We start from the raw sequence: 23,778 nt of genomic DNA, 5'->3' as shown, positions 1-23,778 counted from the left end.
GATAAGAGGGGAAAGCTTCACAATCCTGATAGTGTCACTTCAGCCAGACCTCAAGAACTTACTAAAGCTAAGAGGTTTTAAAGAAGTGATCTTACACAGGCATAGTAGACATACATGGCCAGAATCTTTAGTTGCGCAGAGGGCCACAGTGATCTTATCCATGTGTGAACGGATCGAACATTTGATGCCACTCTGTGCTTGGTGCCATGAATCCTGCAGGGGAGTCAGGAAAATTTTACTATCCTATGTTGTACCTGAGGTGACTTTGTCCTGGCCCACAGTACCCTCTGGAAAGATCCACACCAAAACCTGACACTCCCCAACTGTGAGGTGATGAAGGGTATTCATTGGATCCTCTATGCTTATCTATGAAATTTGTGTGGGGAAGGGGCATCAAAGTACATCGCACCTTCTCTCCCTTTTCTCTGAGTTCTGGGTTTCCTAAAAGATGAAAGTAATCAGGAATTGAATCCACAAACTGTCCTCTCATTCTTAGTGCTGTCACTAAATTTATGAATTTCCAAGTAGCTCCTTAATGCCACAACCTTTAGAAAGAGAAATCCACTTTCATACATGGTTGCTCTTGGAGTGGAATGAAGATGTATTTCCCATCCTCCACACACATATAGCTGTTACTGTTCTCAGTTGTTTTATAGGAATGAATGTTAAGGTAAGGTGGCCTTAAGAAAGTGGGTCTGAAGGCCTGTCGATTTTTAGAAATGAAAATTAAGGTTTTGTATTTGCTGTAGAAAAAGGAAAGCAGCAAGGGATGCACTTTCAGAATGGACACGATTTACAGAGCTAAATATTACTTCACATTATCTGGAAAGATCCAAGTTCAACTAAAAGTCAGGTGTATTTTATTTCATTTGTAAAATTTGGGACTAATGCCAGGTAAATTGCTACCTTGATATTCTCACTGGAACCATGAACTGGCCATATTTTACACTTCGAAAGAACTATTATATATGCTTTAACAATGAGTATTATTTCTTTAATGTCTCTGAACACTTTTTACACTGTTTGAACTTGTCAATCCTTGTAGACCTGTTAATCGTGCTATACACTTGAATTGAGTTTGAGATGTATTGTTTCAATGTGCACCTTTTTCCTCTAATGTTAATCAAGTCAAAGTACTGAGTTAAGTATACTTAAGTTGAAAATATATTCCTAATAAATAAAAGGAAACATATAACCCATTCCTATGTCACCAAATTTATACCCAACTCATTTATATCATAACTGATTTTAAGGAATTAATAATTTCAAGTAACAGCACAAATTAGCCTTTCTCCTCATTTCCACAGGATTCTCTGGCTTGTCTATGGCTTGTAAAATATTTACACACTCAGCTTAAAAAAATGGACAGTACAAGTTTCACATGTACATGACAAGTGGGTATATAAGAAGATAGAGTTGCTGCCCTAAAGTATTATAAGATGATGTAAGAGAATGCTCCAAGGTATAAAAATTCATGTGCATTATTTTCAAATTGTTCATCTTAAAATTTTGCAAACTAGCTTCCAAATTTGAAATTTGCAGGATTCTTGACTTTTGGAGTTTAACAAAACTTATCTCCCTACAAAGTGGGCCCATGTTTTACAGCAGCTCTAGCAGACAGGTACTTTGGGACAGGAGAGCAGTATACCAAAGTAATATGTACAAAAACCATTTAATCCCTCTAAAAGTTTGCTGGAAAACCATTGTAAAAAGGCACATATTCAGTTACAGATCAAAAATGAGAGTAGACTCATCTTCTATTTCATTGGCTAGCAACGAGGACGGAATTATGTCTGCTGTCTGATGGATGAGCCTGTATTGGAAAGCAGTCTCTGATGAGGACTAATGAAGGATTTAGTAACCTGATGGCTGAGAAACATGCCTTGTCTGTTGATAAGGAATGACACTGTAGATTAGAGGGCCAATATCAATGATACAGCAATCTTGCTGACCTGAAACACCAGCACACTCAGCTTTAGCCCCATCGCCAAGGAAATTGTCCTCCAAGCCAGCAACTAAGACATGTTGTTGACACGAAGAAGTTATGAAGGTTTTTTGGTATACTGGATTTGAACTTGTGGCCTCAGGAATGAATCATCTAGGCTGGCTTTCAAACTGTAATCACTCTGATCTCTGCCTCCTGATTACTTACTGTTAATGGTGAAAAAAGGCATGTTGGACTAAAATGTAAGCACAGATAGAGATGCTAGATTAAAAGAAGCACGGGGTTGGATCAATACCTCAGCACATGCTTTATTGGGAGGATTCTCTAGAGGCAGACCCCAGTAAGAGAGGAGTAGCCCACAACTACTTGCAGATTAGGGACAGATATAGACAGTCCAAGAAAGGAAACTCACGGCAAACTCCCAGGAAGGTCAATGGACAGGAAATATACTCCATAGGCCCTCTGCCACTCCCGAGATAAGCGGTCTTTCTATGAGGCTGGGTGGGAAATTTCTAGTAATTGACTAAAGGTGAATGTTTGTTATTCATTAGGGCCAGGTGTAGAGTTTTCAGTAAGCCAACTGTGATGAGGAAGGGCCCAATCCAAAGGTGGCTGCCCAATCCTTACTCTAACAATTAGAATTGCAAGCTTGAACCACCAGCATCTAGCTCACACTATGAGAGTTAACCACACACAGACCAGTTTTCCAGGAATGACCATACCCATCTGTACTGACCAGAATTAAAGCTGGAGTTCTCAAGACACCCAGTGAAGTATTCCTACTTAAATCTTCCCACCCTCTTGCTAATGGGTGCGTGTTTGATTTTTTTTGTCTTGCATTACACAAACCTGCCCAAATCTACTATCAGATCAGTACAACTACCCTGTGTTCAGATTCCCAGTGCTTTCCATGAAAAAACTCTTCTTAAAACTATTTTCTTTTCTTGATGAATTCTTTTACACAGATGTGGCATCAAATGTCCTTATCACTCCACTTATATGCCCTTTATCTTGTGTAGAAGTGTAACCACATGTGCTGTTTGCTGTCATTTCTCCATATTCCGCTTGATAGTTTCTGAAAACATTTTAATTAAGTTACCTTTCTGTCTTATTTCTACTGTTTGCCTACCAAAGGAAAGGGGTGGTTTGTGTGCACAACTGACTGTGTTTACTCTGAGTTGTCCTGATTCTCAGGTATGTTTACAATTCTCTACTTCCAGCCACACAGTGTAAAGTATGTAACAAAATCCACTTTATGAAGTATACTAGGTAGAATAAATGCCTTAAGACATTTGAATTCAGTGGACAAATAAGGAAATCCCCAGATCTGGGCCACCAAGAGCTCACACCTTTATTTTAGATAGTGAAGAAGAGCAATCAGTAGCATTATGTTTTGAAGCTTGCTTGGGAAAACACTTTGAGGGACCTTATCTTAAAAATACTTAAAACACACACAAAGTTTGCTGGGGTGGCTCATATGGTACACCATCTGTGCACCAACTCTTTCCAGCAATTAAGGAAGTCTATTAATGCGACTGTCCTTATAGGCTGGCAACAGATTAAGAAGCATAAAAAGTGTTTCTTGAAAAAAATTTAGACATACATATCCCACAGATTTCCAAGAATGTATTTGGCAATTGCCAGTGGCTGGGTCCTATAATTCTAGTACATGAGAGGGTAAGAGAGGAGGATCATGGCTAGAGGTCAGCCTGTGCAAACAGTTCACAGACCCTTGCTCTGAAATAACTAGGAGAAAATAGACTGGAGGCTTGGAAGTAGAGTTCCTTCCCTGCCAGCCATTAGCCATGAATCAAGCTCTCTCTTCATACCATATTTGATCATATAATTTTGTATGTTCTGAAGGAGCACTGGAATGTGTGAATGCTTAACTACGTTACACACATGAAAAGCATTGTGCTACAAGGTGAACTGTCTCATGTCAAAAACAATTAATGCAAGGTGAAGACATTCCCACTTTACTTACATTGATAGTGTTTCTGAGTTCATCCATATCACTATAGTGTGATATCTTACTTGTATTTTTTTGGTAATGGGAATGAGAAGATATTCCTATATATATTTCACCTATGGATTTTCTCTCTAGTGTGAGGACATTCATGTTTGAGATCATGGAAATTAGTGATGACTTTTCTAATTGATTTCCAAATACAATTATTCTCTATTTTACTTTTGTATGTTTTGAGGGAGCAGTGGAATGTGTGAAGACTTAGCCACATTACACCCGTGTACATCATTGTACTACAATGTGAACTGTCTCATGTCAAAGATAACTGCAATAGTGTCTCTGAGTTCATTCATGTTGTTCAAGGAAATTGGGATGTGTGAACGTTTTATATTTGATATGAACCTAGTGTTTATTTACAAGATGAGTTCTTTCAGGTGCATGAAGGGTACTAGAACTAAGGAAGGCTTTCCACACTGCTTACATCCACTGGGCTTGTCCTGTTTGCGTTTTGTTGAGTATGACGAATACTGGATAGAGTGTAGGTTTTTGCTCATTCTTTACATTTATAAAGTTTCTCTGAATAATGTCACTGGAAATTATTCATATCCATGGCTTTTCTCTCTAGTCTAAGTACATTTATGTCTTTTAAGGTAATAGAGCATGTGAACACTTTAGCCACATTGGTTACACCCATAAGGTTTGTCTTCAGTGTGAGTTCTTTCAGGGCTCAAAGGTGACCAAAATAAGTGAACACATTCTCACACTGCATGTATCTATAAGGTTTCACTTGTGTGTGAGTTCTTCTGTGTGCTTGATGGTGAGTGCATTGAGTGAAGGCTTTCCCACATTGCTTATTCATAGTTTCTCTCCAATGTGAGTTCTTCCATGAATATAAGGGGTACTGGAATCACTGTATACTTTCCTACATTACTTACATCCATAGGATTTCTCTCAAGTGTGAGTTCTTTCATGAATACGTAGAGTACTTGAATCAGTGTAGGCTTTCCCACACTGCTTACACCCATAAGGTTTCTCTCCAGAGTGAATAATTTCATGTTTTTTAAGGGAACTGGAATTAGTGTAGGCTTTACCACATTGCTTACATGCATAGGGTTTCTCTCCAGTGTGAGTTCTTTCATGATATCGAAGGGCACTTGAATCAGTATAGGCTTTCCCACATTGCTTACATGCATAGGGTTTCTCTCCAGTGTGACTTCTTTCATGTATTCGTAAATAACAGGCATGAGTAAAGCCTTTTCCACATTGTTTACATTCATATGGTTTTTCTCCACCATGAGTTATTTCATGATATCGAAGGTTACTCACACAAGTGAAGAATTTCCCACATTTGTTACATGCATAAGGTTTCTCTCCAGTGTGGGTCCTTTCATGACCGCGAAGGGAACTGGAAAAAAAGTAGGCTTTACCACATTGCTTACATTTATAGGGTTTCTCTCCAGTGTGAGTTCTTTCATGATATCGAAGGGCACTTGAATCAGCGAAGGCTTTCCCACATTGCTTACATCCATAGGGTTTTTCTCCAGTGTGAATTCTTTCATGTCTTTGAAGGTGATTGAGTTGATTAAAGGATTTCCCACATTGCTTACATTTATAGGGTTTCTGTCCAGTGTGAGTTCTATCATGAACACGAAGATTACTGGAAAATGTGTAGGCTTTCCCACATTGTTTACATCCATAGGGTTTCTCTCCAGTGTGAGTTCTTTCATGTATTCGTAAATAACAGGCATGAGTAAAGCCTTTTCCACATTGTTTACATTCATATGGTTTTTCTCCACCGTGAGTTATTTCATGATATTGAAGGTTACTCACACAAGTGAAGAATTTCCCACATTTGTTACATGCATAAGGTTTCTCTCGAGTGTGAGTTCTTTCATGACTGCGAAGGGAACTGGAAAAAAAGTAGGCTTTACCACATTGCTTACATTTATAGGGTTTCTCTCCAGTGTGAGTTCTTTCATGATATCGAAGGGCAGTTGAATCAGTGAAGGCTTTCCCACATTGCTTACATCCATAGGGTTTTTCTCCAGTGTGAATTCTTTCATGTCTTTGAAGGTGATTGACTTGATTAAAGCATTTCCCACATTGCTTACATTTATAGGATTTCTCTCCAGTGTGAGTTCTGTCATGAACATGAAGATTACGGGAAAATGTGTAGGCTTTCCCACATTGCTTACATCCATAGGGTTTCTCTCCAGTGTGAGCTCTTTCATGACTACGAAGGGCACTGTAAAATGTGTAGGCTTTCCCACATTGCTTACATTCATGTGGTTTCTTTCCAGTGTGAGTTCTTTCATGGTATCGAAGGGCACTTGAATCAGTGTAGGCTTTCCCACATTGCTTAAATCCATAGGGTTTCTCTCCAGTGTGAGTTCTTTCACATCTCTGAAGGCCGTTGGCTTGACTAAAGACTTTCCCAAAGTGCTTACATTCATAAGGTTTTTCTCCAATGTGAATTCCTTCATTAATATGAAGGTTACTGGAAGGAGTGCAGGCTTTCCCACATTGTGTACATCCATAGGGTTTCTCACTAATGTGAGAAGTTTCATGAAAGTGAAAGGTACCACATGGAGTGAAGACTTTTCCAAGTTGTTTCCATCCATGAGTTTTCACTACATTGTGTAACCTTTCATGGATTAGAAGAGCCAAGCCATCAGTAAACGTTTTCCCATAAGCATCACATATACTGCTTTTACATGGTGCTGTTCTAAGCCGAGTACCCTTGTTTACAATGTTCTCTGGAGTCTGTTGAAAGGATTCTGCACACTTAATACATTGTTTACGTTCACGCAGTAACTCTAACATTTCATTTCTGTAAAACAGACAAAGATTACCATTGTTATACTATTAATGATGTATTAGAAGTTATGGTGTTTGTTAATGTGAGGATTTATGAACACAAATGTACAACATGTTCTGCAGCAGGGCCTGAGAACAGCTATTACCAAACAGTGGTGTTCACAATGTGTTTCCATCATACTATTTCCATGTTAGGTGTTTAACAACAATGAATGAATTTTCCTACATTCAAACACTTAAAGAGCTTATTGAGGTGCCTTGGACCAAAAGCATGTTGGATTGCAAAATAAAAGAATGAACATGAGGACAAAGGTTGAAAAATGTGCCAGTCTATACCAAAGCACGTAATAATCCCATTGTGATGGAATTTGATACAATACAGTTAAATTAGTTTTTGCACAGAGTGGGATTATTTTTGTATATTGAGCAACAGGACAGTGTCTTTTGTGACTTCTTTGGAAAAACATTATGAAAAATGGCACATATCAGATTTTGAATTTTCTGTTCGTAGATGTTTAACTTATTTTTCACTGATTTAAGTAATTTATAAGTATAAGTTATAGTCCTATTTTCTTGGCTTTCACACTTCTTTTCAATGCCACATCTGATGTTCACTATTTTGGTTGTGAGTACAAATCACCTCATATTTCTTCTGGGATTCCTGAAGTCCTTTTCAATGTTTTCATTTTCTTCTTCTGTTTGTAAGACATAGACAAAGAGAAATCATTAGTATTTAATCGATATGAAAGAAAAATTTGAGACTTTGGCTATTTTCATGATATATATGATCATGAATATGAATGAACCATTACTGTCCCCTTCTAAACACCCCATGAGGCAACAACACCAATGAGTCACAACAGTAGTGCACACTTTGATTAAGGTAATGATGCCATATTTACCTATGTAGGACAGGTTTCTATAGGTTTCTAGCATCACTTCTCTGTAGAGCTTCTTTTGGGAAGGATCCAAACAGCACCATTCTTCCAGGGTGAAGCTCACGGCAACATCCTCAAAGGTCAGGGGCTCCTAGGAGGTCAAATACACATTTTTGAGAAGAACTGTGAGTGTCACAGCAGGGGAAATAGACAATCTCCGTGAAACAAATTCACAAGCTAATGTGGTCTCCACATATTCAATGCATTTTATTTTTATCACACTCTCATTCTCCATCTATACTCACAAGCACTTCATAGTAATTCTGACATATCACTGGACCTAACTGCTAAATTCAAAGCAGAATATGGTCACAAAAAGTACATGTTATAAACTGAGACTGTAGCAATCTACTAATAAATTCCTTCTTCTTAGTTCCCATTGGAGTAACATCAGGTGCAAATAGACTGCAGGAATAATGTTTTTACTACAATGAGAAAAAGATTAATGTCTACTGGCATTGCAGAACTGCTAAAGGGATAAAGCTCACCAAACCAAATATATAGTGTAAAAGGGGGAAGAGTGTCCTGAAGCAATTTATTCCAATAATATCCTATTGTGTATATACTATTTATGATTATTTGCACATTTCTGCAAGGTTCATCATACGGAGTCTGTAGTAAGAAAACCCACAGTGCACTCACTCATGGTCATGAATAGGAAGTTGGTATGACAAATAGTATTTAATATCTCTTTCCAAAACAATTTTATTTTATTTTGGGAATTGAGCACCTCCTTGGTGACTGTATCAAGAGAGAACATTTGGAAGCTTCTACCTGGCTTAGAACAAACCAACCCAAATTTAAAGCTAAATAAGACTCATGAAGGATCAGTCACATACTTACAGTTTTTGCTGTAGCAAGTAAAAACATAATGTAGAAAGAAAACATGTAGCATGTGTCCCTAGAAATAGAATGATTTCACCTAGCTGTATACAATTTTACAATTTCTAAAATATACCTTAAAACTCATGAACAAAACTACTTTAAAAAATGTAATCAGTGTCACAGATTGCAAATAGCAATTAAAAATAATTGGAATGAGAAAGTGATCATTTGAACTACATGTGGAGGCCAATTTTGTAATTCCACCAGAAGGACCACAAGTTAAAAATTGAAGTGATCTACATAGCAAGAACCACTGTCAATAAAGGAAGAATAATGAAGAACAATGGGAGAGAGCAAGGGAAATAACAGTGCCCTATTGTGTATAATTAGTAAACAATGTTCAAACTACATTATCAAGGACACTGTACTTTAACAAAGATTAACAAATAGGCCTCAGAGGAAAAGTAACCAGTCTTCCCTTGACTTCAAAGTAAGAGAAAATTGATTCCTGACAGAAGACACATCATACAATGGTGGCTAAGAGCACAAAATCTGCAACCCAGTTTCTCATTGAAAACACACATTGTATTCCCCAATGTCATGGATAATGATCCATTTGCATGGGAAATAGGAAGAAAAAATGTAAATACTTTTGAAGTCATGGTGTCACATGCCTGTCATCCCAGCAGTTGCAAACCTAAGCTTATGTTCAGTGAGATCCTGGTATGCATCTTTAGTTCAAGTCTGTGTGTAAAAGTGACACAAAAGGAAGAGTATTTGGAAACTCACTACCCAAGAAACAAACAAAATGAATTTGGAATGTTAATATACTAGAGTGGCAAGAGACAAAAAATGAGGATAAAAATCTGCAATGAAAGCAAAACATAAGGATTATTGTACTGCATACAATAATGAATGAGAACGTGATTGAAAAATGCACATGTGTTTTCAACATAAGACACCATGTATGAATCAAAATCTATGTCCCAGATTTAGGAATTAGCTGAGTAAAATAAGTGTTGAAATTACAAAAAGAGAAGAAAAGTATAATGCTTGAATGGACTGGCAAAAGATGCAATCTGCACTAACATTTGTTTAATTCTAATTAATTAATTAACAGAGTCCTCAAATTGTTTCTAATACCCACAGGTCATATTATGAATGGTAATCAGAACTATGTTTCACATTCTGTACAATACATATAGAAAAGACCCCAAAACAATGACCACTGTAACAAAAGTGAAAATAGTGTAATTCAATATCACATGTAATTGAGTGTGTGAAATTCACTCAAAGACAGCACCCAGAAGGCTTCAGTATGGAATAGGTCTAATACTTTTCTAATTCCAAATGGTCAAAAATAGAACACTGTTTAATGGACAAGACAGAAAAGGTAGGGAAAGGATTAAGGTGGTATCTATCTAGTGTAGTAATGTGTGTACAGACCCTTTTCATTCACATCTACCAGGGTATCTAGATACCTTGTGTGCATGCATGTGTCCTTTTACTACCATATCCTAGTGAGAAAACTCTAGGCTTCTACACTTATAATTCTCAGACAGAACATCTCAATTCAGTCCCTTGAAGTTTCTACTAAAAAAAATGTCAAATGCAAAAACTCAGTATCTAAGATACTACCAAAATGTAGTTATCTTTGACTGACCATCACAGATATTCTTCATGTGTTGATAGAGAAATGTAAATCCAGAATAAGTAGACACATCAATGTCAAAAAGAAAATGGTCCCCTAACAGCCACAGTTATACCTTTAAAAAGGAAAGAACACCCACCAGCATTTACCTGTGGCTCACCTGACTTCAAGTACTATGCAACTTCACACTGGCAACACACCTTCTCAGGGAAATCAGACTTTATTCTGTTCTATACTTTTACATTACTCTCTTGGAAAAATTCATTGTGTTCATTAAAAATGTTATTATTGGTAGTTGATTAATGAATTCTGTAACACTTGCATCCAGCTGGCTAATAAGCATATTGAATTATCTATCATCATGTTCTCCATTTTTCTCCTTTTTAATTTTTTGGTTTGATAGGTTTTGAATTCATGGCTTTAGTTTTGCAAACCAGATTCTCTATCACTTGAGCTACACTTCCAGTCGTTTTGCTTTGGATATTTTTGGAGATGGGAGCTCATGAAGTATTTGCACTGCACCAAAAACACTGAAATGTTAAAATAAGTGAATCCTTGAGAAAACAAATGAATAGCATGGTGGTAGGTCAATTTCTCAGCATGAGCAAGGCCATAGGTTCTATTACAAGCACTGCAAAAAAGAAACTATACAAAATGATGCAAACAAAAATCTAATGAACAAAACAAATCCAAGTGTTAACTACCTAGGAGGCTGAAGTCAGTAGGATCATGGTTTGAGGTTATCCTGTTCATCTGGGATGGTGCCATGTATCACCTCACTAGCATATATTCAGACACCACTTAAAGGGTCAAAGGATAACAAAAAAAGCTGAGCCGATTGTTCAGGATATTCTAAGAGTTTTAGTAATTCTGTGCCAGAACCTGGGATGAAGAGCAAACACAGTTTTTTAAAATATGTCACCCAAAAAAAAATAACCTCAAGTGAATAACTCCTTTCTTTCAGCTGGAGATCCTAAAGGTCTCTGACTTTCACAAGGTCCATCACAAGTTCCACAATTGTCACAAATTACATTGTGACTAGACAAATTCTATGAATGAAAATGCAAACAAGTGAAAACTTAACCAAGCAAAGTAATCTCGGTAACACTAGTCGTTAAGACTACCATACCACTTTCAGTCATGTTCCCATTATAATTACATGCCCACAAGGTCCTTCCATGTTCCACCTCAAATTCATCATCTTACTTGATCAGCGAAAAACTACCCTACTATACACACTATCCTAATGAAATTCTCTACTATTTCAGGTCAGTCTCTGGCTCACTCTCAGGCCGAACCACTGTATCAACCCGTCCTTCATTGTCACAGGAAACACAGTCTCATGGCTAAGGATTTCTGGTCCAGGAGATAATTTGGGCCCCTCTTTTACCTATAACCTCTCAAGTTCATTTTATAACATTTTGCTCAACTTTACTACTCTTGAAAAAACAGCCCTTCTTTGCCTTGCCTTGAAGCAACAGCATACTCTGTTCTTGGGGTTGTCCTGCCACTGAAACCCCAAGTTCGTGTTTTGCCTCAATCTTCATTTCAGTTTTGAAAATGCCATCTAGACACCAGCCAAGGAGAACATCAATTATGTTCATAAACCTTTGATAAGTTTCTAACCTCAACCCTCCCATTCAAAACTCAATTGCAAGTGCACCACCACTGCAGTGAATTGTGCAACGTAAGCTCTCTGTAAATTTCGGGCTTTACTAGAACCCTAAGTAGCACATGTCTGGGATCACGTTGTGCATTCAAGACACTGCTTCCACATTTTTTCATAATTCAGGACCATCAATTTTACCCTGAGAAGTTTGGAAGGAGCAGATAACACCAAGGATCACATATTCAGCTGAAGGGAAGCTACTACCTCCTACCATCTCATCATCTGGGGAGAGAATCAAGGGCTCCATGATGGGTCAGGTTACTCAGAGGTATGGGACAGGATGACAGATTCCTGCTCATCTTTGCCGATCCACACACAATAGAGAGGATGGAGGGCCACAAGGCACTGCAGGAAACTCAGGCCCCAAAATCCAGTGCTATGCTCGGAAGGCCAAGATATCTCACCACTGCTACAAGCAGTCCAACATCCTCATCCTCTGGAGACTGGTGACACTGGTAACAAACACTACTTCTACCTGCTATGGTGATTGGGATCCTGCCCTCCAACCTAGCTGAGCTCACATATGACATGGGTGTGAGATTCAGTTCCACTGTCTCCGTATCAGAAGAATTCTCAGTGATTCAGAAAATGATAGGAACTAGACAGTCATTTTCCAAAGATTAGGGGGTGGTACCTCCTCCCACTGGATTCTGCTAGACCAACCTAGACAGCTCTTTCCCTCCAAATACAGTGCTTTTCATTGGCTCTTGAGCCAAGGCTCTGTCACATTAGATCCGTGTGACAGGAGAAGTTATACATCACATGGTATAGAGCCTGGACCAGTAAATGGTTCCAGGCACAGCCCTTAGCAGACCAGGCCTCCTCCTTGGACCTTATGGTACACAGTGTGGGGATGCACTGTACTGAAGTAGAACGTGCATCTGGCTTTTACAGAACAACCCTATTTCTTTCACATGGAAATGGAGTCAGGAGTCTGCTGAGAATATTCCAAATTCAGCATCTAAGGACACAGCTCTTGATTTCACAGAAGGATCAATGTGTAGGACAGGGTGAGGGAGATATCAATAGAATAGGAAAAAAAGGCCTGGTGCCACACTATGTTGGTATCAGTCACTTGTCTTTGAGGACAAGGATTTCTCACACCTGTTCCCTCAAGCTATCTATTAACACCCAAAAATGTAAGAACAAGCTGGGTGCTAGTGGCTCCCACGGGCAATCCTAGCTACTCAGGAGGCAGAGATCAGGAGGATCATGGTTTGAAACCAGACCAGGCAAATGGTTTGTGAGTTCAAATCTTGAAAAAAAAAAAAAAAAACCCTTCACAAAAAGGGAAGGCAGAGTGACTCAACGAGTACACCCTTAATTCAAGCCCCAGTTCTGCAAAAAAGTAAAAGAAAAAAAAAAAAAACAAGAAAGAACATACTAACAAGTGAGCCCAATTATTAGGTAGAAGAGAAGCTGTAGCTATCCCACCAATTCCATACACTCAAAAAACCCCTCAAGTTAATAAAAACCTGTTTTCTAACAGAAAGAACCAAATGTGTCTTGTTTTCCCTTTGTTTTTCACAAGCTATCTCAACTGTCGTGAGGTACATTCTCACAAGATCAACCCCCTCAATGAAAATGCAAACAACTTCCTGGTGAAGAGACTCAAGGGTACAGCAAGTGTAAGACAGATTTCAAACCACAATACCAAAAAAAAGAGAAAATACGATCAGTTGAAATATTACCAAAGCAAAGTAATCCTAGAAATCACTCATGATTAAATAACACCATCTTTTGTGTTCCCATGACACTTACATGTCTTTCCTCAGTAAACCTAAAACAAGGCAAGGCTCACACTTTAGGGAATCCCAATTTCTGCCTCAAAAGCTTTACTTTAATTGTTCAATAGAACCAGAAGAGCTAATAAGGAAACTTTCCTGAAGGTTGTCTCCTTTTTATACTCCTGAATTTTATGAACCACCCTCGACCTGAGGCAACACAACAACCCCTTTTTATGGTCACCTGAAGACAATTATCAGCTCAGGGGAAAGGATATCTGATCAAGGAGCAGATGGCTCCCCCTGTTATCCTTCCTCTCCCAGAGTCATCCACAACAGTATGCCCTCCCTAGAAAGCACAGCCCTGCTCTACCTCACCCTTGAGACCCTGCAGACCTCCGAGTTGGTGCTGCCTTGCACTGCTACTTCAGTATGATCAGTCCCTGTCTCCATCTGAAATTAAAGTTTGAACATAGTATCTAGACAACTCCAATTATGTCAGAAATTGCAAAAACTTCAACCTTCAACACATTCCCAACATGTTCCCTTTGTTATGAATCCCACATGCACATGCAGAGTCTTTGCCTTGAGTTGGACAATGCAAAGACAGGTTATGAATTTATCACAGCCCTAAGAAGAACTGGGCTGTGGACCTGGTTCTAGTCTGAAATCAGCTTCTAAACACTTAGCTAATTCTGGGCAATCACCAAGTCCATAAGGATAATTGAGGAAGCCAAAACCTCCCACCCACTGAAGGCTGGGGGACCTACAGCTCAAGTGCAGAGGAGTCCTAACAGGATGCTGAGCAAGGTCTATGTCCTGCACATAGAGGACATGATGACAGAGTGTGACCATCTGAACAGTCCCACCCCAGGGCAAAGAACAAATGCAAAACTTCACAAGCAGTGAGTCAGGCCACAAAATGCAGTGATGTACTTGGGAGCACCAGGTCTGTACCAACCTTTCCAAGCCATTTCATATGTCCTCATCCACCTAGGCTCTGGGATGCCACTTACAAAGAGCATTTCAGGCTTCTTTGCTGAGTGAAGTTCTGGTCACTCACATGGGACCATGTGCAAGTCACAGTAGGAGAGAGACTAAATTACATAAAATTGCTCTCAGCATCAAAACGTGATCCAGAAAATGCCCATATCAGTAGGCATTTCCTGTTTTAATCAGAGGGCCCTACTTACACCAGACTGATTTGCCAATTCTCAAGCTCTTCTCACTGGATAGTGATCCAGAACCCACCCCTTGAGATCTGAGCAACAGAAGTAATCCCCTACTAGGGAGAGTGCATAAACCAAATAATTGAATCCAGGAACAGCCATCTGCTGTTCAGGCCTCCTCACTGGTGCCTACCCACTCCAGACTGGTGATGCATTGCCATAAAGCGGAATCTGCTTTTCAGAATGGACCTTTCTTCAACAGGGAAATAGAGCCTGCAATATGGTGAGAGAATTTCACACTCACTTTCCCATGGGGACACACTGTGATCTCAGAAAAGTTGTGGTTCTAGGCTAGGCCAGGAAAATGGAAAAACTTTGCATGAAGATAACATCATATCCACTCTTACACACAAGGAACAAATGACAACAAATATGAAGAAAAAGGGAAATGTGGATCTTCGGTTAAAAATGCATTATAGGTGTTCCTCAGACTACTTTTCCTAAAAAGAATGGACTCCAAACTCAGTCCATCAATTCACTAAAAGTAGGAAAAAATATGGCACCTACCATTTTGAATCAGCCTGTTCTCTGAGCCATCTTCAGCACTCACCTTGCAGCCCCCTTGGAATCTAGGATCGAGAAGATAGATATTTTCTTCATGACCTGAAGCCAAATCTAACGCCAAGAACAGATCCTCCTTTGGATGGACCATCCTCTGGTTAACAATTCCAGAACCACACCCATAACAACAGCTGAGTTGTAACAACTACACCACCCCTGTGACGGGAACTATTTAAGTGCATATCTTTGCTCCCTGCCACCTGGCCTTTGCCTATTTAAATCTATATCTCATGTCTGTACCGTGGAGATGGTGAACATGAGCTGAGTACTTAACTCTGCCTCATCCCACACCATATCCTAGTTGTGAAATAATACTACTTTCCCTGCCTTCACCATGCTTCTTTATTTGACATTGAAGGGTAACTAGCTGGACTTACAATGTCCAATCAGAGGAGCTTGTGCCCTTGGTCCAAAATTCTGTTTGCAGAAAGAGAAACTGACTGTTGAAAAATCTCTGGCTGTGGACTCATTTCACAAAGCCTTTCCTTGGAAGTGTTTAAAGTAGAACAAAGGACATTGGCAATCACGTAGACAAAACAAAAAAGCAGAAATATTACATACAAAGAAGATAATATCAGTGCAGACTTAGAAATCCTCAAAGGATTACATAGAAAGCATGAAGATGGATATACAAGTTCAATGAAACCATCATTATAGGTGCTTAATGGTGGACTAGAGGAAGAAGAATAGAGTCAGCATGAAAATGATTGAAATTATGCAGCAGCTAGAAGAGAAAGAGAACACTTTTAAATTCACAGAATGGATCACAGGTATCTGAATTTTGTAATGGTTGAAATATCTCTAGAGAAAAACAAAAACATATAAGCTAAGAACTTAGATCACATAAACAAAGAGTAAGGAAATTAAAAATGAACAAAAATTGTTTATTTTCTTCCTCACTACGGGTACTCAAGACAACCTTTGCCAAAAGTCATTCAAAGTAAATTATGGACTAGTTAATCATCCCTTATAATATGAACAACCAGTAAGAAAATTATATATGGGTTGAAGAATAATAGTGGGGAATATACCAATATCTGCCCTGTCCATGAAGCACCACACCTTTACCTGAAATGCATTTAACTAACTTGGAAAAGGATTTTTTATATGTTTGGGAAATTACTACCAATACATTTTAAAAGTACTTAGTATTATAAAGGGGGATAGAAATGTGATTATATAATTAATAAATTACTGCATGTGTGAGACTGGCCCAAGTGGTGTAGTGCTTGCCTTAGCAATCACAAGACCCTGAGTAATAAATAAGTAAATAAATAGGTAAATAAAGAACTTCAGCAAGATTGTACTACACCAGCTATATGCAAAGCACATCATTTTGCTAAATTTCTAATAACCACCTGAACTTCACACACTAGGAGAATACCATTTACACAGAACAAAGGAACAGTAAAAGAAAAATGACATGCAGAGGTAGGGTGAGATGGGGTGTTAGCAACATGAAGGAACAAGTACAAAAAATTGCTCAAAACCAAAGGTTATGAATAAGTACAAAAAACAGCATACAAAGATGTTTAATGATAAATGGACAAGTGGAATAAATTAGAACAGCCACATATTTTCAAATCACAGAACAAGCAAACAGCCATAAAAGGTTAGTTAAAATCATACATTGCCAAAACTTAACAGTAAATTTAATATATCCATACTCTATAGAGCACCAATGCCACAACTCCCACCCTAAAACAATATTCTACTAACAGGGTAGAACACTAGGACAATGTTATATAATTAAAATGAGCAAAATCTTTTGGGTCAACCTCACAAGGGATATGGTTTATTGGCTTGAGTCTTTGTGAAAGACCTATTACTCCAGAGACTGTTGTCATGCACTCACTGTGAGGTGAGGGAAATACTCAGAGTCATCTAACATCCTGTGACCTCATTGAGCTATCTTAATCTTTGTCAATGTACATTGACTTCTACTAAATGCAATGTTTATTTTCAGAAACCTGATCTCTCCCACCATTTTAATTTTGCTGAGATTTTCTTTACCATCACTTCTCATAAAAAATATGTGGTGTTATCAACACCAACCAACTTTCAAATACAAACTAATTTTTTCTCACTTCAAATCTGACACCGTTCAGAATTAGCAGAGTCCCTCCATCTTCTAGGCAGGGTAAAAGAGACAAGAAGCCATAGCACTTCTTTGCTATGTGTGTTCAAGACAGTCACCTTCCTAAAGTTATAAAGATGTACCACCCTGAGACCCGTCATTAGAATAAATGCATACATTGCCTCAGTGGAGCTTAGGAAAACAACCAAATACACTCCAATTGCCTCAGAAATTTAAAGGATTTCATAATCACTGCACTAGAAACTGACACAAGGACCCAGTCTTTTAATTTATACTACACACCCACATCACCTTCCAAATACACCAACTTTTGCCACATCAAGAAAAATATAATGGTGTCTTTCTCTAAGCCTGAGCCTCCAAGAATTGTCTTCATTTGCACAAATTATAGTCTGTCTAACCAACTATTTCAACACGAAGTGAAAGTAGTGCAATGATATATTCTTAATGTTGCAACCCTCATAAACAGCTGCAATTAAACCACACTTCCACTCATTTTCACACTAGCAAAGGAGCACAGAAGCAACATTCTTCCCTTTTCCCCATTTGTAAACTCAGATACTTCTCCATACACTGTCCAAATGCCCTTTTTTGCATCAAAAATGATTATGAAGTAATCATCACAAATATCTTCAAAATGACTTGTAAATAGTAGGTGATCTGACAAATCTCAGCCTGAGTCACCAAATCACACTTTAGAGTCACCAGAAAATTAGGAAAAACCCAGGTCCCTGTGGTTCACATCTGTAATCCTGGCTTCTCAAGAGAGAGAGAGAGAGAGAGAGAGAGAGAGAGAGAGAGAGAGAGAGATCAGGTTTGTCTTGGTTCAAAGCCTGTATAGCAAAAATTTCTTGAGACTCTATCTCGAAAAAACCCATTACCTACAAGGGCTATTGGGGTTACTCAAGAGGTAAGAGCACATGCCTAGCAATCATGAGGACCTGAGTTCAAATCCCAGTGCACTCAAAAAAAACAAAAAAAGACAATGGAGATCATAGCACTGGTAGCTCCTTCCTATAAACCTAGGTATTGGGGAGACTGACATCAGAATTACAGTCAAAATCAATATGAATGAATGGTGAACTAATAGCAAAAAATTGTGCTATCAGAATTTCCTCTCGCGTAAAGTTACATGAACTGTCTTAGGAGCCAAGTGTGTTTTTCCCCGTAGGTGGAGTGCAACTGATGACTATGAACTGGAGAACAAACAAAAGAAAAATAATTTAGTATGACGTCAGACATTTGAGAACAAACTGTTGTTAAGACATCTGTTTTGCCTATAAGAAAAATGGTATTTCTACTATTTCCAACCCATGATTGTTTATTGGCAGCAATGGGGCTTAAACGTAGGGTCTTCACTATGTTAGGTAGGTGCGCCCCAGTGAACCGCTGCACAAACCCCTTTTGTGCTGGTTACTTAGTAGACACAGTCTCATTTCATAACTCAGCCAACCTGGCCGCCGTCCTTCTATTGGTAATTCCAACATAGCTAGGATGAGAAGCATGTGTCACTGCATGCACCCTTTGGTGTAATTGGATATTGAGAACCATCTTGCTGGGGTTGTCCTTGCACCACATTACTCCTGATCTTGACATATAGCAAGGAGTACAGACTCAAACAAATGAACCCAGTCCAAACCATGGCTTTAAGTAAGAGGAAGCATATGATTGATAAGTGTCCTTATTTTCACATCAGAGGAAGAAGAATTTTTATAAGCTGAGTTACATAAATTTTATGAAAAAGTTGAAATTAAAGAGAAACTCAACAATATAAATCGATGGAGAGAAAGACACCCACATCAGATCAAATAATTGTAATTTAATTGCACTTATGACCCAGGACACCATCAACAACCCACAGAGCAGGCTGTTCATGATGACCATGAAATATAGGGAGTGACAGAGGTGGTCACATATCTATTGTAGGCCAACACAGCCAGGAGGAAGTTGTCCAACATTGCAAATAATCCAAAAAATAAATTTGGGTGATGCAAACTGCATAGGTGATAGGTTGATGTGTCTGGATGTTCACCAGCATCTTTGGGATGGAGGTAGAACTGAATCTGATGTCCAAAAAGGACAGTTTGGAGAGGAAGAAGTACATGGGCATGTGCAGGTGGGAGTCTGAGATCATGGTCTGGATGATGTGCAGGTTCCCAAGCACAGCAATCAGGGACATGGACAGGAACAACAGTCTGTACATGAGAGTCTGAACATCTTTTTGTTCTGAAAACCTCAGAGGAAGAAACTCTGAAATTATTGTACAGTTTTTTCGTTCCTGGTGATGTGTATGACCGTCAGAAAAGAGAAAATGTTTATGACAGAATTTTATATATCTGGACTCTTTTATTATATCCATCATGACATTTCTGATTAGCACTTCCTTTATCTGTCAAAGTTTTCTTGACTATATTTTATAATCCACTCTTTGGATAAAGAAATCTATTTTGAACTTGAAAAATGCAATTTCAGGTACTTCCTTGTTCTCAGCAGTGTGTAATCAATGAGCTGAAAATAAAAGCTCTTACAGATTTCGCATGGATAAAGAATATAGATAGGAAGAGCTACTTGGAGATGACCAGTGACCAAACAAAAAAGGTGCCCAACATGAAACTGCTAAGGATAGCTGCTAGGATCCAGCAAGCAGAAATGGAGCCACACATGTCACAGGCTGTTGACCAAAGACCCTCTCTAGAGCCTGCTGTGAACTTCTCTGGAATCCTCTCAACATTGCTGTGAGCTCACATGACCTTCCTTGAACCAGGCTTGACTCCATGGATCCTGCATGCTCACTGGTGTTGGCTGCAAAAGCCAGTGAAGAAGAGGCACCCACCACATAAGATCTATTGGCACCCAATGGTAGTCCACAGAGGTCCCATGGAAGAAGGCAAAATGAGACCTGGGAGGGCTGACCACAGCACAGCAGCAGGAATGGCACTAACACTCGTGAGCTGCACCTACAAACCTGTCAGAGACCAGCAGTGATGGAATCCAGACAAAACCCTGAATTTGTGTATAACTAAAGAATGCAAGTTCTTCTAACATTTCAGTTAGGGGGAAATTGTTAGTGTAGATGGGTAGGGCTGTCAGGTTGATGGGACAAATATCAGAGATCCTACAGAGATCTTTAAAAAATAAACCCTCTCCAGCATCAGGCACCATTCCAGAGGAGGCAGATCAATTTCTCAGAAAAGCAATAGGAAATTCAGGATTTTTGTGTAAAATTTGTGTTCACTGAAGCTAAATCTGTAATGTAGATTTTTTTTATTGTAGCACTGTGTTTGGGTACATTACAAAAGTTCTCCCTCCAGTATATCAAATGTGATGTAGATTTTTTTACTCAGTTGTTTGCAATTTCTTTTTCTATACATTCCAACAGGAGTATTGCATTGTTGATTCCCAGTTTTCTCTTATCTTTCTCTTTCTCCTTTCCCTATCAATGTAATCATCATGAGAGACCAATAACTCACTTTTAAATCTGAACCCCCAAACAATTTCTTTTCATCCCCTTTTCTACCACCCTCCTCAATTTATATTATCCCCTTGTCAACCATTAGGACACCCGCCTAGATCTCAATTTCCTTTTCCTGTGTTTATCCACCGAAATCCTCCTTCACTATAAATACTTTCAATATACAGAAAAATCCCACATTTTTCATTTCTGTGGAGTTTAATTGTTTAATTACCTCAATCATCCTCCACTCTCTATTTACCCAGCATAGTCTTCCCCTTAAGCCCTTCTATTAGCTAAGCCACCACCCCATTCTGCTACGTAGTTTTTTCACCTCATTTTTATCCAGCAGACCTATTATCCATTAGATCTTCTGCCCTATCACCCTCCCATCACAACACTTACTCCCCACAGGCTTCCAGGAAGATGCAGATTCATGGTTGCTCCAGTACACAATAAAAGATACTGGAACAGTAGTAGTAATTGATATTTACGAGGAATTACTGTAATTTCAAGGCTGCAGTTTGACAACTGTAGCAGCCTCAGTAATTAAGTATCCTTATCCTATATAGAACAGTGGAAAGAATCCAGCATCTTGATAATAAGCTGAACACAAAACTATTGTGTCACTGCACAATAAGCATAATAAGGAAGACAAAGCATTTTTGCTAGTTGACCTAGGGATAGCTATATAGAGAGCAGGGGAATCAAAGTGATTACAACACTATAGACCACTCAATAATAACACTAAGTACTAATGGCCTCAATGTCAAAAGACATAGAATAGCAAATCAGAAAAAAAAAAGACCCAACCATATGCTGCGTACAAAAGATTCATCTCCCAGAGAACAAGCACTGGTTTAGAGTAAAATGCACTATCAGTCACAAAATTCAACATGCAGATGCACAAAGGTTCTTGGTTCACCATATTATATGAGGGGACTACCAAAGAATGCAAATAAGCTATTGGACCAGTAAACAATGGAGATCTTTCTACTTGGGTTTCTGCTACCCAGTATATTGGCACCCAAACCTACATGGACGCCATTCTTGCAGCTTCCATAACAAAAGGGAGCCCTACTCTTTTCCACACTACATGCTTTGGATGTGGACAAGAAGGGCGCTGGAAGAAGGACTGCCCAAGGACAAAAGTTACCAGGGCCCGAAGCATATCCCACCAGGAGGAAAACATTCTAAAATGTGTCCATGATGCAATAAAGGCTTTCATTGGACTAAAGACTGTAAATCTAAATATCATGCTGATGGGAGACCATTAAACGGGACAAGGGGCAACCTTCAGCCCCACCCCAAGAAGGAACAATTTCCTGTATCCAGTGGGAAAATTCCTGGAGTTCAGGATTTAATTTCCTGGTCTTAGAAGCATTAACAATTTCTCCGGGTAATGCACCAGTCCCAGTAACATGTCATTTCTATAACTCTGTAAAAGAATTAATAGGAATAATCATGAGGAATAAAAAGTATCTTCTTCAAGGACTAACTGTGCATTCTTATTGTACTATGCTGCAATCCAAGCCTCCAACATTAGTCTAAGTTTCTAGCTCTAGGCAATGGTTAGGATAAGAGAAAGATGCCAAGATTGCAATATTTTTGCTGTTACCATCTGAAACCTCTCCTCAAATACATTGAACTCAACCCATTTTAGGTCAAAGGCCCTTAGCTACTATCTATATTAAGGGAATAGCTTTTTGAGGTATTCTAGACACAGGAGGAGAATAGAATGTTATCCCTCTATCATTACAGCCTATACATTTGGGAAACAAAAAGAGGAATCACAGTACAAGGAGTACGGGGACCTCAATTAGCCAAAATTAGTGGAGAGATACTCCAATGGGAGGATAAAGAAGACAATTCAGGGACTTTCAACCTTTCATAATTACAGGACTACAATTGTGTTTATGGGGGAGAGACATAATGGAACAATTGGATATTCAGGTTTCTCAACATACTCCGTTGAAGAAACTATTTTCTTCAACATATTTTTTGGCTGCTTTGTCAAAATCAGATGGTTGTATCTGTGTGGGCTTTTTTCTGATTTGTCCATTCTATCCCATTCATCTTTTTACCTGTTTTTGTGCCAGCACCATGTTATTGTTACTACAGCTTTGTATTCTGAAGCATTGCTCTTTTAGCTGAGGTTGCCATTTGGTTACTTGGGGTATGATTCCATATAAGGTGTAGGGTTGATTTTCTTGTTTCTGTGAAGAATGACATTGGGATTTTGATGGTGATTGCATTGAATATGTAGATTACTTTTATTTATATTGCCATTCTCACCATATAAATTCTGCTCATCCATGAACATGGGATGTCTTTTCATGTCCTTTTGTTTTCAATTTATTTCTTCAATGTTTTCCCGTATTCATTGTACAGGTCTCTTATCCCCTTTGTTAGGTTTATTCCCACATGCTTAATTAGTAGGCAATTGTGAATGTGATGGTCTTCCTGATTTCTTTCTCAGCCTCTTCATTACTGGCATATAAAAACAGGTCCTGATTTTTACATTGATTTTGTGCCTTGTTACTTTGCTGAAAATGCTTATTAGATCTAAGAGTTTTCTGATGACGTATCTATGGACTATAAAGTATAGGATTAAATAATCTTCAAACAGGGATAATTTCAGCTCTTCCTGTTAAGTCTGTATTCCTTTTATTTCTTTCTCTTCCTTTCTTTTTTGCCTAGGTTTTCTACCAGTTCATTGAATAAAGAGTGGATACATTTGACTCATTCCTGAATTTAAAGGGAATAGTTTGTTTTTGTCAATTTTGGGTGATGTTGGATCTAAGTTTATTCTATGCATTCTTAACTATATATACTTTTTTTATTCATTCATTTATTCCTATGTGCATAAATAGTTTAGGCCATTTCTCCTATCTACCCTCAGCC

At 38.6% G+C, this 23,778-nt stretch overlaps 2 protein-coding genes across 2 annotated transcripts in view; both read right to left on the bottom strand.

Annotated features, from left to right (window-relative positions):
- The window catches only part of LOC109680403 (uncharacterized), a 451,924-nt gene that overhangs the window by 404,908 nt on the left and 23,238 nt on the right, over positions 1-23,778 (bottom strand). The window lies entirely within an intron of this gene.
- LOC109674750 (uncharacterized) overlaps positions 4,724-23,778 on the bottom strand; it is a 42,363-nt gene continuing 23,308 nt past the window's right edge. Inside the window, exons 3-5 of the mRNA XM_074053905.1 lie at positions 7,631-7,757; positions 7,369-7,423; positions 4,724-6,741 (exon numbers count right to left, since the gene is read on the bottom strand). Of these exons, the coding sequence (XP_073910006.1) occupies positions 4,863-6,741; positions 7,369-7,423; positions 7,631-7,757 (2,061 nt within the window). The 3' untranslated portion in view covers positions 4,724-4,862. The remainder of the gene's footprint in view (positions 6,742-7,368; positions 7,424-7,630; positions 7,758-23,778) is intronic.

This window comes from Castor canadensis, chromosome 14, assembly GCF_047511655.1.
Source record: "Castor canadensis chromosome 14, mCasCan1.hap1v2, whole genome shotgun sequence".
NCBI lineage: Eukaryota > Metazoa > Chordata > Mammalia > Rodentia > Castoridae > Castor > Castor canadensis.
This window is presented reverse-complemented; position numbering and strand designations above follow the sequence as displayed.